At 39.3% G+C, this 19663-nt stretch overlaps 1 protein-coding gene across 1 annotated transcript in view; it reads left to right on the top strand.

Annotated features, from left to right (window-relative positions):
- Positions 1-19663, top strand: part of MEIS1 (Meis homeobox 1) — a 130895-nt gene that overhangs the window by 105367 nt on the left and 5865 nt on the right. The window contains exon 9 of the mRNA XM_081101108.1: positions 2568-2644. Coding sequence (XP_080957234.1) covers positions 2568-2644 — 77 coding nt within the window. The remainder of the gene's footprint in view (positions 1-2567; positions 2645-19663) is intronic.

Genomic DNA, 19663 nt, shown 5'->3' with positions numbered 1-19663 from the left:
CTTTAACTTTGAAGCTCTTAGATGACAAAATTGAGAATTAGAAAAGTTGTTCCTTGTTCAAAGTCTCAGTGAGTGGCAGCATAACATACAATCTGATAGGGTCATGTGCGCCTAAGTACAATTCTTCCACTAGTGTTGACATGGAACTACTATATACCCACTTTAATTCTATTCATCGGATAAGAGATTCATTTGCTTGCATTGTGTGGCAAGCCTTTATGCTGTGGGAGGTATGTTTTAAACCTTGGTGTCGAGGATTGCTCTTAGCCCAGAAGATTGCTCTTAGCCCAGTATCCAATCATGAGCTTTTTGCCAGGATGATTGGCACTATGTTGAGTAGCAAGATTGTCACATGATCTTAGCCTATTATGAGGCTTATATACTTTTACTTGAAAAGAGTGGGTTGACTCACTTTTAGGAGTGAAGTAAGGTAAGGGGTGTTATGGATCTCAAATTGCATTGTTTATTCCTCTTGTGGGCTTTGAAAAATTTTAATTGTACCTTTTGAGGTTGCATCTGAGTGACTATCCCTTTATTTCACAACTATTTACTGATTTTCTGTTCTGCTAGTCTGGGATTTGAGAATGGTGAACAACCAAGGCACAGGCTTTGGAGTTGCTAAATGAGTGGGTAGAGACACACCGAGGAAACAGGTAGTCAGAACAAGTGTTTGAGGAGGCAGTGCTTGCTGTTCAGTAAGAAGGAAAAGACTGGTGTGAGAGCCATAATGTGGGCAGGTGGAGAGTGGAGTGGGTAAGGCTTGGCATTTGAGTTGAGACACAAAGGTGACATTGGAGCAGGGACCTGAGTGGTAGGGACAAGCTTGAGTGTTGAAAGGATAGAAAGGAGGGTTGAGGTGGGGCTGAGGAAAAGGCCACCGAGGCCGAGAGATGGGCAGGGCTGGGGAGTGGCGGGCCTAGCAAGTCCTGGTAAGCAGTCTGAAGGCTTGGGGGCGGGGGCCAGGAGTAGAGATCACGTCCCTCTTTCATGTTGCAGCTTAGACCCTGGGAGGGAAACAGGAAATATCGCTGAGTGGTGTGGCTGCTGGTCATCTCTCCCCCTGGTCAGTTTCCTCACCTGTAAAACAGGAGGGACAATCGATTCCATTTATGTCCCCCAAAGGGATATAATGGGGATTAATTACCATCTTGTCTCTAATATACTTGGAGCTCTTTAGAGAAAGGAACTATATTCCATGAAAGCAAAGCCTTATTCTAATTGTGTATTTATTGATTAAGTGACAATCAAAGACAATGCTTATGGGAAAAATTGCTACATCTCTGCCCTCCGCCAACGAATCCCAGGTGTATAGATAGAGAACATATTCAAAGGTGCATATAAGAGCTTTAAAGTGGTCATTAACGAGCCTTCTTAGCATCTAATCAGACATTATTAATGAGATTAAAAGCTATGTTAATTAACATTCAATAGACCAGAATTCAGTTTCCTGTGGCACAGGCAGTTAAATTGAGAGTTAGGGGTGCCCTTTCCCACCCATAAGAGAATAGGCTGTTGACTATCAGAACGGTTTTTATCTCGGGAGAGTTTACTAGAATGCAGTGTTTCAAACTAGGCAATGTCTCCATAGATGCACACCGTGTCCTCAGCTCCTGCCCCAGGCTGTAGGAATGTATATTTCCGATTCAGATATAGTTGATTATTGAGCAAAACGTATTTGTGCCCAAACTCATTTCAGTAGAATTCCAAACATTCTTACAAGAAGGTACGGATTTCGCTTTATTATCTAATCCTGTAATGCTTTTTTATCCTGTTTTATGAGGAGCATAGCTGGGCTTGTTCATAGCATGCAAACTATGCTGGTCTTTGACCTTATATTGGCCTATGTTCAGAATCCCAGCATGTGTTGACATTCAGATAGGGAAACAAACTTTGGTTGAAGTGAGTTTGTTTGTGCTTCTCAGAATAGCTCAGAGGAACCGTGGATTAAAAATGCACCCACTTTAATTTTGATATTTGCATCCAGCAATATGGTATTTGGAGAGAGAGTGTCATGCTATCAAAGTGCTTAGTTGCTGGAGGCCTTAGCTGAGCAGGTTGGTCCAAAAGGTTCTGCTTTGGGAGTCCATGGTTCTAATAAAAATATTCCATCAAGGCGTGTACACTTGTGTATGGTCCAAAGGGCTTGTCTTGATTTTTATCCTATAAAATACAGTGAAGACCGTACTGAACTTTCCATGTTTGCAGCAAATAAACCTGTTAAAGGATAAACTCAGTATCAAGGTTCTGCAAGTATCCTACGGAGCTATTTATACACTTCACTAATCTTTGTAATTGGCTGTCTTTTACTGCCATTAATTAGATGATGTAGTATTCCATTAATAAGAGTGACACACCTCAGCATTTTTACCTTTAATTAGACTTCGCTAAACACTTAGGTTATTGACAAATAGCCTAAATATTGCTTGACGTACACATCTCCTGTTTAAAGAGCATATCTGTGTATTATTGAATCCCTGGCCCCTGCCGTGGCACCCGGCATGGGATGTGCACGACCTTCTCTGCCCACAGCACACGCGCACACACCTATCTGTTCTGTTCTCTTCCAGCACCCTTACCCTTCTGAAGAACAGAAAAAGCAGTTGGCACAAGACACGGGACTCACCATCCTTCAAGTGAACAATTGGTAAGTCATTTGGTTTTGTGTTTGCACACAATCTGCTTCCCCCTCTGGCGACCTGCAGCTCAGGTTCTGCATGAAGAAGACACACCCAGGTCAGCTGTTTTCCCTGGTGGCTTGTCCCATCCAAAAGTGAAAACAAGCTGCGGAGTGAAGGGTGAGAGTCTCTGCTAACATGGAAAAGAAAGCAATGCATAGCTTCCCCCTCCTCTATTAACCGTCACTTGCTAGGCACCATCTAAGTCAGTGTTGAATTCACCCTCATGATGGCTCTGTGAGCGTATCCCTCCCTATGGCTCCCTTCGCCCCCCTTTTCAGGAAAATCGATTGAAAGAGTAAAACCATCCTATTTTCTATGAAACAAGAAAATCCACCATCACATATCGATCAGGTTTTCAATTCATTGAATAACTAAATTTAGTTAGATTTTGTTAGGGCTGTGCATGCAAGGGACACCCCCCCCCCTTTTTTTCCCTCTTATCTCCTGTCTTTGGAAAAGGAGAAATTACTTGTTTCTACTTTGAAGCTGCTCAAAACCTGATGCGCCTTGGAATTGTTTCTAAATAAATGTGTAAATTCCCGATGTGGGGAGAAGCTGAGATTATGTCCCAAGAATCAGCCAACAATATTCTGGTTTAGTGTGTGGTGTATGCAGGGAGGCTTTGAAAGAGTAGGATTTATTACCCTTTGTGAGTGTGCTGAAAGCCAGGCTCCCATCGTCACCCAGAGCTAGTGTCATATTTGAAGGGTATTGAAACCCAATATCCTCTGAAACGAAGTGTATCTAATTAATTGTCCTAATATTTTTAGATTAGTGTTTATGATGGGGGAAACCTTATCCTCTTTGAAGTAAAATCCAGAAAAGGCCCAAAGCCTGGCTGGGGAAAGCAGAGAACTGAGAGTGCTAGTTTGCAGACAGAAGTGTTTCTTTCTGTTCAATAAGTGTCAAAGATTAATATTACTGAATCTCTGATTACATGGCCTAATCCATTTTGGTGAATAAATTCGTTCTTGATGTCCATTGCACCTCTATTAACAGACCCTTCTCTCTGTTAGAGAGCCTGGGAGCCTTTGGGAGAGATTTCAGATATATTAAACTCCATTACAGAGAATGTGATTTCTGTCAATATAATTCCATGTATTCTTCAATTTAGTATTTTAGAGATAACAAGCTCCTTACAATATATTTGCCTTTGGAGGATTAATTTACAAAGTGCACTATCTTCAAGACACAGACAGACTCACATAAGCTGTGCTTGTCAGGGTTATCAATTTCTCTGACCTCACTGCAGCTTGGGAGATCAATTTTTTTGCAGCCCTTTTAGCCAAGTGGTTAGGGAACCAACAGAAGACACACTGTACCGAGATGTGTTACTAGGAGTTGTGTTGCTGCTGAGGTTTTTTGGTTGGTTTATTTTTACCTGCTCTGGTGTATAAATTTTGAAGACTGTTGATGGTATGTCTTTAACTGTAGTCTTTCAACTTGTTTTGGAATTTAGTATAAGGTAGACCATCAATTTTGCATGCACACCTAAATTCATATATAGTTTCCAGGTTAAGCTGATGAGGAAGCAATTTTAATACAATGGAGGCTGCATAAATATCATATTTCCCTGGGAAACGTTCCCATTCGAGGGCCAAGGAGTGGCAGGGCGAGCTCTAATTAGAGAAGGCAAAGCTCTCTGCCATTCAGGGATCTATCACACATGCCATCTCTCTTCCTTCTCAGTGTTGCTAGCAAACTTCATCCATAAACACACATTGTTACCAGAGACTAAATTCCAAGACAAGTTGCTTTCTACAGGTGGACAGACTTATGCTATTCCTGTAGATGCAGGGGCAGGCAGGCATCCCCGCGACACCAAGCCGCATGCAGTTGTTATTTCCTTCGATTCTAGGCACAGCGATCACAATCTGACTGCTTCAGTTTTGCAATTAGAAAGGGGGGAGAGGATCTTAAAAATGTGACGCTACATAACATATGATAATTTTTCAAAGTATATGTAGACTTTACCCTAAACTCCATCCTGCTACTCAATTCTGCACAGGTACATAACTTAACAATCACTTTGACTTAGTTCCTCGGGACATGAGCACGGTTCTGATCCCAAGTGGCCCGGTGTCATGTGCACTTCTACCTGGAGTTAGCAGTGACTTTTGCTTGCACTTCATTGCTTCGGATTTGGCAACCGTTCCAACTCTTCTAACAACTTGGTTTGTGGTAGAGAATTCCCCTCAGCTAACTCAACGTTATAAGAGATATTGCTTCTCTTATGTTGGGTGAATAATGACATTCCCATGTTTGATTTCAGTTTTTAAAGGTTTATTAATTCCACCCACACTTTCTGTTGAGGAGCTGATAATAGATTTCTTTTTATTTAGGGTTTGGGTAGGAAATAGGATGCAAAAAAACCTGGGATAACCCAGATGGTACTCACACTAGGATTACTTGAAGACTGAACAGGAGCATAACCACTGAAGTAAAATGGTTTTCATTTACTCTATCATAACACAAATCACACAGAGCTTTTCTGAGAGCTTGTAAACATTTTTCCTGTATTGAGCATCAAGCTCAAGTTATTTCCTCCGGGAAATAACAATTTTTGAAAAGAATCTTCATTCCCTTTCACTTCATTTAGCCACAACATTTAAAAATTTGTCTTCCTTCCTGGATTTCTTAAAACTTGTTAACACACATGTACATTTTGTACAAACTATGAGTCACCGTTGAAGAGATTTAATAAAATGCTGAAGGGCAGGTTGGGTGCAGATCAGTCATAATTATTGGCAGCAACATGATGTATGAAAACACACAGTCTGAAAGTGAAAAATATAAACGCATGTCTGGTTGTTAGCTTGTCATAGAAACCCTGGCCAACGCAGCCATAAGTTAGGTTTTAACTGAAAAATGAGATGAAAAAAAGTTGGGTGCGTTGTAATGGTTCTTTCATCTCATTGCTGACCTGATTCTATGTTTATTTAACTGACATAGGTGATATATACTATCGGCCTTGGCTAACTAAGGTCAAAGCATATGGTGTTTGGGGGACGAAGAGAACGGGGATAATTTCAACAGTAATCTAAATGTAAAATGAGACAGATTTGATTAAGAGAAAGTTTGAATTAAAAGGACTAGCTGTTATAATTTTTATATTGGGTTTACCTGCCAGAATGAAAACAGAGAGGAGGAACCTGAAAATGACTGGTATTAGTACTTATAGGAATTGGGACCTAGGATGGAATGTGAAATGAACTAAATTTATTAGGTGAGACATCATGGGACAAGTCTGTGCCAATAATTTTTTTTTTTGAGAATTCAGACAATAATGCAAATAATTTGAGTTAAAATATGTTTTTACCTAAATTACCTAAGTATTTGAGGTAACTGCATGGTTTTTAAATATCAACTTCCATAACTAATTGCCTAAATATTTCGATCTAGCATGCTGTGATACACTTACACTTGAAGCATACTAATTTTTGAAATATAGTATATGCTATAAATTTGTATATTCTTCTTTCTTTGCTGCCTCACTCCCCATTACAGTTTGATCCAAAAATGATAAATAATAGCATCTGGGGTTTTGTCTCTTTGTTTTTTCATTGTTGTTGTGTTGTATCAGCAGTGAAAATGTATTACTCATATGTTGAATGTTGTAATCATTTAAACAGAAACTTCTTAAAATTTGAGATTAGTTGGTTGTTTGAGTCTTTAACTATTTAGGTAGAACTTTAAAGAAAACACATACATATCACCAGATAAGGACCGGGCCAGCTGTGGGTCTGCCTTGGCTGGCCTGTAGTGTGTGGGTTCTTGACTTTGTGCAGGAAAGATTGCATAGTATAAGCCCCGGTGATTTGGAGAGTATGTTTTTTACAGGTGGGGACAGTAAAACAAAGGAAAGACTTAGAAGAAGCAAGAGGAGAGAGCCACACACACACACACACACTCCACACACATACACAGCTAATACTTGGTTCTTTTTTCTTCAGACCAACTTTATTTCTTTATGTTGAGAATGTGAGTGTAGAATGGTCAAATGAAAACTGCCTTATATGTTTCCACAGCAGTGTTGTAGACCTGGGAATTGCACGTGACGAAAACGTGTGCCTGTGGTTGTAGCTTATTTGCTGGATGCCTCAGCAGAGTTCTAGCCGAGGGTGCGCTGAATACATTTTACATTTCTTTGTTTACTACTTCTCATCCCAACATTTTCCCATTAAGGCTAAAGTAGGATGAATATTCCTTTACCCTCTAAGAAGGCAAAACAGATTTTAGGGTGCAAGTCCTATAATGTATCTGAAATACAGTATGTATGTGGAGAGAAAAACCATTGTCCAGCAGTCGGTTGCATACAATCCCAGGGAGCATCCTGTCATCCGAGGTGACACTTTATAGAAGTATCTCAGCGCTACTGGTCACAGGTTGAGTACACGCACCAGAGTTTCCTAGTTGCTTCATTTATTGCCTGCAAAACTGCAAAGTATTCAGGCATCACTTCCCATTCATTCCTAGTCGGAGGGAAACGTATGTTATCCCTAGAGATTTATGCCACTGGCAGGTAAAAATGTAAACGTACTTTTTTAAAAATAGGATCTCCCTTATTATTATAAACAGATTCAACTGGTAAAGGTCAGGTTTCTTTCTGAGTTATGGTAATCATGGAGCAAATACTTTTATAAGTAATCAAAGATCCTATAAATATAGGTACCTGCACAGATGTAAATGTTAAAACATTCACAAATTATCCTTTCAACTTCTGTGATCTAAAAATCAATAGGGGGTCATAGGGTTTCATAGAATTGCTCTGTTTTTTCTCCCAACGTAATTTAATAATACATTTTACAGATGTTGTTTAAACATTAGCCACAGATTGTTTTGTCAATAAAGCTAAACAGAGGCATGACACAAAAGCAGGAGAAACAGATGTAAAAGAAACAGGGCACCGCACCGTGCAAGGGGTACTGGGCCATTCGTTTGTTATTCGGCTACAGAATGACAGTGCAGGGTGTATGGGTGTGGACTGATTTCCCTTGCCTAGGAATTACCTACGGATGCACAACTTCACACACAAAAGGTAATTTTATTAAACAGGTGACTTAACATTTTCCCTTGAGAATTTAAGTGTAACCTGCATTTAAGGTAGATTTCATAATAGATCAATGGAGTAACAGGTGCAGTATCCTTAAAGGAAGGAGCAGAAGGAGATATAAATATGAAAACCCTCCAGAACATTTTGGAACGGGTTGTTGTTCTTCCAGCCACAGTTAAGTGCTAAGCTTTTCACCTTGAGTGTCAATTCTAATAATATTACCTTTACAGGTGCTTACTCCGGGCTTAGATTACAGCAATCAGTAATACTCACTAGATAAAATACTGTCTAGTTGCTCATAAGAAAATATTGAAATCAGTCAAAAAATGTTTAGCTTGCATATTGCCTGAGACAGAGCTGGCGCAGGGCCAGGCAGGCAGGGTGTTGTTGGGAAAGCTGAGCAAATAGCTCGCAGGGAAAAGAGCTGTGAATTTAGAAACCTTCAGGTATTGTCATGTCAGAGAGTCTTAGGAGTTCAACGGAGACACTGCTTTTGTGTGCAGATTTTTTAAATCTACAACAAATAATTCTCTTTGAAAATGACTCTGTTAAGTAGAGTTTGTTGTAAGTTTCATGCCACAAATTCCCTCAGAAGCCCTCCTCTCCCCACCCCATGTTAAATCCCATCCTTCATATTGTGAAAGATGGAAACGCTTGAGGAAGGGGTGGGTGTCGGCCCTCTGTTGGGGGCAAAAGGCCTGCCCTTCTTCCAGGGGATCTTGAGTGTAGGCGAGAAGAGAAATGGGAAGGAGCAGGAAGCAGGGAGCTGGGCCTGAAATCCAAGTCCTGTTTTGTGTAACTGCTGACTCCTTCCACCCGCATTCAAAGCCAGTGAGTTGAGAGTCGGTACCACCTGAGGGCGTTTTTCAGGACCGCTTAGGGCTGGGGTTCAAGGGAGGCCCAGAGTCGAGTGAGTTGGGAGACAGATGTACCATCATGGACCCCGTGCTTCTGAATACCTGTGACCCCTTTCAAGGCAGTGGGACCAGTGACTGGGTGGTTGATATTTATCACGGTGTGTAGATCAGCAGGACTGGCTGCAAGTCCTAATCAAGGCCCATTTGTTGTCTTCAGTGTCTTGGCACAAGCATTTGGTCTGAGAAATGGAAAGAACTCCTTGCATGTCATGAGACCTGGCAGGGCTGGGCCCAACTCCCATGTCCTCGCAGAGAGCATGGGAAGTGAGGGGGCTGAGAGGTATCAGGGTCAAGGGGAAGAGCCCGCATCCACAGGTGGCTAAGAGACAAATTCCCCTGTGAACCCCATGACAACATACAACTTACACAGGGCGAGAAAGGGGAGGGATTTTCTAGGCGAAAGAGCATTTCAAGTCAAAACATGTCATCTGTCCTCCCCACCAATGAGATGCATGTCCTTGATCGCGTCACTCTATCTCCATGGCAACAGCTTCCTCCACCTTCAATGGTCAGGTAGGACTGATTACTGGGACTCAGCCTCGTCCGCCTCTAATGCTCTAGTCTAGACCATGAGACTGTGTGATCATTAATATGAACCAAAGAGGAGCAAGTTTAGTTCCGAAACTGATTCTGATCCCAACTTTACAGTGGGACTGGAAAAAAGAGCGGGTCCTTTGATGAGAGACAAATAGGAAAGCTAATTAAAAGTTGTTATTTTTTTCTTTATCTGAAATAAGCAGATCAAGCCCGGTAAAATAAAAACTAGTTGAAATTAAACATTATCGCAAGACATGAAAACCATGTAGGCTGTCATTTCAGGACTCCTAATAGAGACAAATCAGTTGTTTTTAGCCGTGTGCTGTGAGCCTATGAAGGGCATGACAGATAATAGCCTCGGAATTTCTGAAGTTCCTGCGAAGCAAAATTTGTTTTTTCCTCAGGCGTTCAATCTTCTCTTCCAGTAATTTTGTACATGACAAACTTTTTAGTGGGTGCATTAATAATCTATAAGTAATGGCTTGTCAGGTGTCAGTTAGATAAGATTAAAAGACTGTTTTAAGTATTATCCACGTGCTTGTTTGCATGCGTTTTATAGGTCAGGAGAGATAACTTTCTGAATTGCGGCTGTATGCACACACTGGGGGTTTTTGTGTTTTTCTTTTTTATTTTTTTTATTTCAGTCTCTCTCATTTGGCCCCGCTCCAGGTATACGTGGAAGAACTGTATTACGTTACATAAATCCTGCGTGTAGGAGCAGATTGGAAACTCACACTGTGTGAAGCAAGGGGACAAATGTCTCCGCTGTCTCCTGTAAGCTGATTTTAGTGTCTCCAGCGTTCCCCTTCTTCTTCTGAAAGGAAACTTGGTCAGGGGAAGCAGCCTCCGCCCAGAGGGACCCTGAAGCTGAGGCATTCAGAGGTTCCTAGCAACTCAGGTTTAGGTCTATTCTTGTCAAATCTGCCTTAAGTGTGTTTACATACAGTTTGCCTTTCTGGTATTTTCTGCTTGCACAGACCTGATCTCCACCTATTTTGTGTCAACAGTTGCTGAGGCTGGTGTTGGGTGATTAACCATTGAGCACCGAAGCACCTCGCTGTGCCCACAGAGACCCCCCTCTCCCCTCTCACTTACATCATCATCTTGCTTCGGGCTGCGCCTACATAAAACAAACAGCATTTCTGAGTGGTTAAAAAGTCAGCCCGCGACATGAAAAAATGGGGCAAATGTTGCCTCTTTGTTGAATAAAACAATTTTCTCAGAAATGGAGTGGAGCCAGGGGCGCGGGGGAAGGAAGTGTTTCTGAGGGCCAACGTTGTCTTGGATCGGGGCCGCCTCGCTCCAGCGTGTGAATGCCTAGAGCTTTGTGTAAATGCTCAGTGTTTCATTCTGTTCCTGTTTTAATTTTTAAGGGGAAAGAGAACATTAAAAAAAACAACCAACAACAACACACACACACAACCCTCCACCAACATGGGTGCCTGCAACTTTGGCAAATACAGGGCTCCCCTGTTCGGTGCCCTCATCATTGTTGATATTTTCCTCTTTAATTTATTTCCATTCTTACAGGGCTTTTCAGCCTGACCCATTAGTATGGGAAATAATGAACTCTATTGGGCTCTTGACACCTGAACAATAACAAATAAACGGAAAACCTTAATGGGTTCCCATCCTTGAGAGCTCCCTTTTCCTTTTTACCCTCTTAACTGATGTGACCAAAGGGCCTGCCACCTCGCAAGATTAGATCCATCTCTGAAGAAGGAAAAGATATTTCCTTTCTCAAACACATTAACTCTTTCAGGCCTGCGGGGATTATTGGTCTTGGGTTCTAAATGTGGCTTAGCTCAAAAATGAATTTCGGGTTGTTGGAAAGATCTGGCTGAATATTGATCAAGTCACTGGTTTTCCAGAATAGTATATTGCCTAGGGATAAAAGGGACATGTGCCGTGATTAAAAACATATGTAAGTGTCTACTGTTTTCTTTCTATTCTAGGATGCTGATTTAAATGTACACCAGTATGTTTGAGGGGTGTTGTCTGGTTGAGGAACTTTCTTGGCCTATATCCCTAGAACATCTGCTATGGCTGACTTTATTTGATCCCTAGTTTGGGTCAGAGTTCATATGTACTTGCAAAGGGCAGGGAGTAATGGATGGTGAAAAGCTAATTGAAGGAACTGTACATGTCCAAAGATGTCAGATCTCAGCCCCCATGGCTGGTCACCTAGCAATGCCATATTCCCATCCTCAGGGCCAAGTCGGGGTGGGGGTCAGAACAGACATAATCAGAATCATTCCGAGTGAATGTAGTATAGAAAAGCTTACTGAGAATTAACTTTTGATTTTAGTCCTGTCATTTCTTTGGAAAGTGCAAATAACAAAGGGACATGGGATTTTGACATTTATCAAAAGGGGGCCTGGATTAAAATTTTGGAAACCCTGTGCTACGGAGCCACAGAAGCAAAAGCTGGGTGGGATTGTATGCGTCATGTGACAGTTGAGGCTCAGGGCCTTACAACGTTACTCTGCCAATTAGAGGGGAGGAAAGGCTGATTTTTGCTCCAGTGCCTCTTCCAGTCCACCCTTACATATTTATTTTTAACAGCTTTCATTGAGATATAATTCACATACCATGCAAGTTACCCATTTAAAGTATACAATTCAATGGGTTTTTGTAGGAAGCTATCCCCACAGTCAATTTTAGAACGCTTTCACCACCTCAAAAAGAAACCCGGTACCCTTTATTTATCTTGTTTTAATTTTTTATTGGCATAACATTGGTTAATTGTATTGTATAAATTCCAGGTGTACCACATTATAATTTGATACCTGTATACTCTATTATCTGTACCCTTTAGCTAATATTCCATCCCACACTTCCATCCATCCTACCAGCTCCTGGCAACTATGAATCTACTTTCTGTCCCTATAGATTTGCCTATTCTGGATATTTCACATATATGTTATCATATGATATGTGGTCTTTTATGACTGGCTTTTTTCTCTTAGAATTTTATCTAATAAAGAGGGAATATGCTAATTGACCCTCATGCTGTTGTAAAGATGGTGGCACCCACAGCCAATAAGGAGGGGATATGCTAATTGCTGCCCCACACTCAAAGATGGCAGCACCCACAGCCACAAGATGGCGGTGCCCAGTCTCCTCAGCTCCCCAGCCGCCCAGGGCTGCCCGAGGCTCACATAACCAGGGCCGGCCGAGGCTTGCGCTGCCAACAGTGGCAGCAGCAGAAGTGTGATGGGGCGTTGCCTTCCCCTTATCGCTGGGTCACCTCCCCCCCCTGAGGGCTCCCAGACTGTGAGAGGGGGCAGGCTGGGCTGAGGGACCCCCCTCCAGTGCATGAATTTTCATGCACTGGGCCTCTAGTAATGTTTTTAAATTTCCTCCACATTGTAAAAAGTGTCATCAGTACTTTTATTTTTATGGATAAATAATATTTCATTTTATGGACGTACCACATTTTGTTTCTCCATGCATCATTGGTGGACATTTGCGTGGTTTCTACCTCTTGCTGCTATAAGCATTCATGTACAAGTGTGTGTATTTTTGCATGCCATTAGGTATTTTTGAGAATCATAATAACAGCGTCTCAACATACCCCTGTCTTTGGTTTTACAATTTTCAGAGCACTTGCCAGTATTTTGACTGTGATAATTGTGTGTAATATTGTACAAGGAAAAAGGTAGCCACTCATAAGAGGAATCCATCTTTTCCAAACTTTTTTCAGGGTGCCTTAGATGCCCAGAAGCATTTTTCAAAGATTTGACATATTCTAAGAGGAGATCATTTTGTTTGTTTTAGTGTCTTTACTTAAAATTTTTTTGTCATATACCTCAATTGAGAGATTTTTTGCCTTTTAGTGTAAGTGGTTCCATTTGTATTTAGGGGGCTACATTTTGACATACGTTGCTGGGGTTTCAAGCCTTTCTAACTGAAACACAAGTTACAATGAACATTCTAAGGAATAGAGACAAGCCCCCATTCAAGTCAAGTCGTCTTCATTGTGGCGTTCTATACCCTAACATGGCAGGTAAGAGTAGAAATCAAGCTAAATTTTGAGATATTCTCCCTTGGTATGAGTAGAGACTCCAGGCCAGAGAAGTTTGGGGTTGGTCAAGGCTTGGGAACTAAGGCAAATAAAGGAGAGATCCTAGAGAAAGGAAAGAGCTCACAGAGGTTAATAAAATTAAATGGGTTCCAGGAGTACAAATACATAATACATCATCTGTATATTGTATTGTGTGTTCATCACCCCAAGTCAAGTCTCCTTCCATCACCATTTATCCTTCCATTATCCTCTTCACCTCCCCCAACTTTCTTTTCCCTCCATAATCACCCATACGGTTGTCTATGAGTTTATATTTGTTTAGAATAAAAAAAAAAATCACGTTGCAATTTGCTTTCAAGGAAAAACTTTGTTCCATATAACCAAGTGATAAAATGTTTGGACATTATTTCAACATCGAAAGTTCAACATAATACATGGGTTTTGTGATTTCTTTGTGTTAAAATGTTCAACTAATTAGTGATTTCCTTTCACTGGTTGCTTTGAAAAAAATTATATATGTAATTAACATCCTCAGTTTCAGCCCTTTCTAGAGTAATTTGACAAATACACCCATCACTGAAGGGACTGCTGACTGATGGGCTTAGTGTGATTGGAGCAAATTCCAATATTATACTTCCAGGGTGGAAGGGGAGCAGGACCCGTGCTGCCTTCTCCCCTCCTGTCCACCCTCCTCCTCCACCCTCACACACACAGATGATGTATTGCAGTCCTGGAACTGTCAGATCCTGGAGGAGCTTGAGAAACTAGAGAAAGGTGCCAAAAGCATGATTTCATAAGGTTTGACTTGAGATGGAGTCAACTTTCTTGAGCATCTTAAAATCACGTTTCATGAAATTTTATTTCACAGTGAAAGGGAGTGTAGCAGGCTTGGCCCCTGAAGACTGCCAGTTATGGATCGTTAAATCCAATAAGTGAATGTAAATCTAAAATGAAGAATTCCAACAGAAGATTTTGAAGTTGATTTCTTGTTTTAAAGAACAGAGCGTTGTTTGGGAGATAGCTAGAACTCTTTCCCTGAAAGGTTTGTTTATAAGACAGGCCTTACAGTTATTAGGAAATGCTGACTTTTAAAAAATGTAATATATATGGTTTTATTTAAATGACTGTGATAAAGTTGAAGGAAATGCTACGTTAAGGAAAATTTATGGACTAGAGAAAGGACAAAATTCTGGAATTCAGCAACTACCTTCCAATGTGACATTTTATAGTTGAAGATTTAATTCTATAGAAATATTTATAGAAATTACCAAAATGAATTATGTATCAATTAAGTATTATACTTGCATACTGTTTATTTTTAACTGAATAAAGAATAATGCATGCAGAAATCACCAGTTCTTATACTTAAAAATGCATGGTATTAATTTTTATTATAAAGTGTTAATATTAAAGTAGTATTATTAAAGTATAGCTATTCCTAACTATAGCTAAATATTAATCAAACATGAGTATAATTTACACTTCCTTTGATGAATGGTATAGGTATAGAAGGCATTTTTACTAACATATCCTGCTATTTAATGAAATCTTTTCTTTAATATTAAGTTGATAATTTTAGCTTCTCGGGAATATGGGAGAGCATTGTAAAATGATATTCCTCCATATTAAATAGATACCCCCCTTCCTGCTGACTATTCACTTATGCCCAGTTGGCAAGAAGCGCTATGGGGATGACTGACAGTCATGTCATTGTTTAGAAACAACAGCATTTTGATTTTCTGTGGTTCACCGTGTTGGCAGTGACTTGCTGAAGTAACAGAATGTGGACACCTCTTAATCATCAGTGAAGAAAGTAGGCTGCAAACATTGAGTAATAGAATTAATTGAGGCAAGGTGAAAGTGCCTTTTCTGAAAGTGAGCAAGTCATTTCGCCTTATTTTTGTTGGTATTAGAGAACCATACAAGGAAGTGTAAGGGAGTGAAAGTATAGGAAAGGGCAAAGCTGTGTGGAAAAGTTGCCTGTGGCCTGGGAAAATGCACCTTGTGTTTTGGTTCAGATGGATGCTCACTACAATCTCTCCACCTTTCCTGGTTCTCACGGAGAGGAAACTAAACTTAGCAATCCAGTTCTATGGGAAGGAACCAGGGCAAGGAGTGGAGGATAAACTAAAGGACAAAGGTCAACTTTAGAAAGCTGTTCTACCAGATCTTGCTCAGAAAGCTATTCAGGTATACAGAGACGGAGAAGAAAAGGAGATAGGTGGGATTAGCAGAATGAAAAACTTTAAAAGCCTAATGATAAAAAAAATCTAGGGGGCCAAGAGAAGGAAAAATAAAGCAAGAATTCCTGTAGTGTTTTTTGTTGTGTTTTTTTTTTAGCATAAGTCAGGATTCATCTCCCATTCTCCTTGTCTGATTCCTATTTAAAAATTTAAAGAATAAAATGCAATTTGGAGATGATCCCCTGTGTAATGTTTTTGAAGATTTTGCTTCCCTTTTAACCTCCCATTCCCTCTTATTAGGACGTGTGTCCTCAACAAATAACTAAGTAAAAAGAAATATATCTCTGTTCATTTTGACATGAAATAAAGCTAGAAAGCCAATCCATTAAATTACTTTTCTTTTTAAAATGTCTTGTTTTGAGAAAGGAGATAGTTTGGTCACAGGAAGAAATTCTAGTCCATGATTCTTTGAAAAAGGAGAATATAAGAATTCTTTCCCTTATTCAGTCTTCTACCACCTACAGGGGGTCCAGTTCTTAAAGAGTACTTGACAAAAGAAGATTGTGATTTCAAAGCAAAATGGATTTGAAAAAAATATACCTTGATGTTCAGAATGTAATGTGGAAAGGCAAAAAGAATGTTTCCCAACCTGAAAGCACACTTCACTAAGAGGCTTACCTTTTAATTGCCCAGTTTATGGCAAATGTGAGCTGCATTTTATGAAACCAAAGTGTGAAACTCCTTTCATGTCCTGTTGTCAGGTATTCCTGCAGCATACATCTGAATTTTAAGGGCTGTAATGGTTGGACATCAGTTGTAAAAGTTTTCTCTTACGTCTTTAATAAACTTTTAAAAGAGACCTTATTATCAACCTGGACAATTCTAAAGATTGTATGGAGTTGATGGATATATATTTTATCTTAAACTACTTGGTGGTTGTTGGAGAATGCACATTATATTGTACATTCAAATTGGAATTTTGTCATTTTCTTTTTTTATTTAGCTCTAAAAACACTTTCTTCCTATGTTCAAACTCTAATATATATTTATGTATTCATACATAAATGTTGATATATATTTGTACACACACATGTGAGCTTAAAATAAGTATTTTACTGATGCTTCTTGAAATGACAGTATTTTAAGAAGGAAATATGTTCATGTAAGTTCACATAAAATCTAAAGTTCTTTTTTTGGTTCAGTGTTTAGAAAATTCTTGATAATTTAGAATCTTCCACAATGGAAAGTAAAGCATTCTGTCACAAAAGCAGGGAGGATGAGACACGAGGTCAAAGGGCATTTTAGAAACAAACAGCTGGGCCAGTTTATTTAAACAGATACAGGGATGGGGGAACTGACCTCTGTTTGACTTATAGTGGGAGGAGCAAGAATGTCATTTTATTACTTTGCCCAGAAGGAAAATGTTTTTGTATCTGAATTCACCCCGAAGCCATCTAAACACATGGCTTTGCTGTACGTAGCATACTTCCAAAGAGAGTACATATAAGATAGTCTAGGATAATGATAAAATACACTAAAGAGAGACAAATGTTCAGATGGTTTTAAGATCAAAGAGATCATGCTTTAAAAAAGAAAATATTTGGCTATTAGTTATTTTTAGGTAAAGATATCTGTCATGACCCCAGATAATAGTGTATTTCATATAAGTATAGGAATTATAATCTGGTAACATTCTGCATTCTGAGAGTTTATGATGTCCTATATGAGCTGATAAGTTTTCAAAGATGAGAAGTTCCAAGTATGTAGTTTAGACAAAGTGATTAGGTGTTCTTGGGTTTTCAATGTTTTATTATTTTTATTTTATTTAATGAAATATCTTCATATCTACATATCCTAACGGTAGCCTACATCAGTGCTGTCAGTAATAACAACTGGTTATTGCCACCAAAAGAAAAGCAACAGTACCTAGTACCTGCTGGGGGCCCTTAGTTGAGAGGCTGTGGTGAGGTGTTTACTTGCTACCTGGGGACCAGAGCAGGGCTAGAGTAACAGCATTGAGTGTTGTCCACTGACGACCTTCAGAGGCACACAGACAAACCTCAGCGTAGTGAGCAGAGCGTGGCCCAAATGATGAATGGACTCAACATCCTAGAACAACTCACATCCTAGAATGGCATTGTTTAGAATCACAGAGGTGTAACCTAGGGAGAAGAGGGGAGAAGCCAATGGAGCATGATGGCTATGGTTTAAATATTTGAAAGCAATCCTGAAGAAGTAATATTTAAATTGTTTAAATTACCCCAAGAAGTTGTCCTGGTGAAAGCACTTTAGATCCAGTGAGGCAGAAGCTGCTGACAGTTGCCTGGTCTGTAGAATGAATGGGCTCTGAGGTAAGGTGGCAAGTATTGTATTAGAAACAGCCCAGCAGAGGTTACCCCTCTTGATACCCATTACATGGGGATATCAGAGAGTGAAAGCAAGTCAGTGATCTAGCTAGGTAACCATTAAAGCCCCTTCCAAAACTGAGGTGTGATTTTTCTATCTTTCCTTGGGTTTAACAGTCATGGATTCAAACTTGAGTTGATTAATATGAATTGGTCTTTGGGAATCTGAATATACAGCTGTGAAAGAGGCAAGTTATGGAATATAGATAACTCAAGCCACCAAATCTTATTCATAATTTTATCTCTGTCTATATACACTAGCAATACAGTCATCAAAATCTCCAATCTACAAAACGTTCGGTCATGCTTCTTGTTGGAATCAACGATAGAGTTGTTGCCAGTGTTGACTGGCTCAAAACCAGCTCATTTAAAAATATCTATGTACTTCAGAATATTCTAGATGGGTGGCACAGTAGTGGCCATGCTCTGCTTAGGACATTAGAGAGGGGGGTACTTGATACTATTCGCCAGCTGTCTGTCACTCAGCAAATTATTAACATCTCTTGGGTAACATGTGACCTCAAATAAGTCACTTAATTTATCAGAGCTGTGGCTTCTCGTTTGTTAAAAAGTGCTCTTCCTATTTTTAGATAAATAGTATAAATCATATCCACAAAATATTACGTTTTTAAAAGGACTTTTAAAAAAGTTACCAGAGTTCCTTCACCCTAAGAGCCTGCAGACTATAAAGAGTAGCAGTAGATAAAGAGTTGATTTTTGGTCTCTTTACCTAGATTAGTTACTATGAAAATTACTTTTGGTATATGCAGAAAATTAATATTAAATAATTTTCTAATTGGTCATGCAGTGAAGGCAGATAATGAAAAGGCAGAATTTTTTTTCATTTTAATTGGTTATTTCACATGGTGTTTGTGCTACACCTGTGCTTATAATGAGAATGGAGAATTAATCTAACCTTCTGCTCACATGATTCCAATTTTCATGGTTTATACAAGATAATGATAACCTGATTTACAACACAATTTGTTTTAGATCTGTGCTTTAAATATTTTTATTAGCAGTTCAGGGACTTCATATACAAGAACTGATATAATAAGTGTTGCCAATAAGAGTTAGCACTAACAGTGTCCTTTTAGTTAGATTCCACTCTCATTATTTGTTTTAATTACTCTCAGATAATGGAAAGACATAGGAATGTAAGATATTGAGAATCTTCAAATGTCATGGAGTTTTCATTTTTATTTTAAAAACCTGTCCTTGTCTGTTTAATGGCTTGTTTTGGGGGAATTATTTTCCTACCTGAAGAGGGGAGACTTACAAACTAGAATTCATACTGGACTGTGGATCCTTTAATTATTAATAGTGAATAATCAAACTTTTTACTGTATTTTTATGTGTGGCTCATGTTCAATATATTCAAATCTGAATTGAATTGAGAACTAAAAGCACTTCACTATTTCAGAATCTACTATGTCCTGTTCATTTCCTGTATTTGATATGTAAGTCTTAATATTAGGCAGTACATATGGATCTTAAGAGTTAGAAATTTCATGAGCATGACTTTGGAGAGCTTGTATTAACCTCTTTTTTATTTTTCCAGTGGCTAATCACTTTTGTATGGGCAACAAAAGTTGTATAAAGTAAATCTTATTAAGACACTTAAGTGACTTAAATATCTTAATAAGAGGTGTATTATAAATTTTCAGGTTTAGCTGGAGAAAGCAAGATTATAAGTTCAATTACTGTATAGCTGTGACCTCGCCTTGACCTCAGACTTTACATAAAGAGCAAAAAAAAAAAAAAAAAAAAAAAAAAAGCCACCCCAAGAAATCTCTAAAAGGAATGCGTTTCTCTGAAGTCCCCAGCAGTGTGAGTTAGTGGTGATAAACTCCAGACATTCCC

The sequence above is a fragment of the Myotis nattereri genome, assembly GCF_964212035.1.
Source record: "Myotis nattereri genome assembly, chromosome: 10".
NCBI classification, from domain to species: Eukaryota; Metazoa; Chordata; class Mammalia; order Chiroptera; family Vespertilionidae; genus Myotis; species Myotis nattereri.
This window is presented reverse-complemented; position numbering and strand designations above follow the sequence as displayed.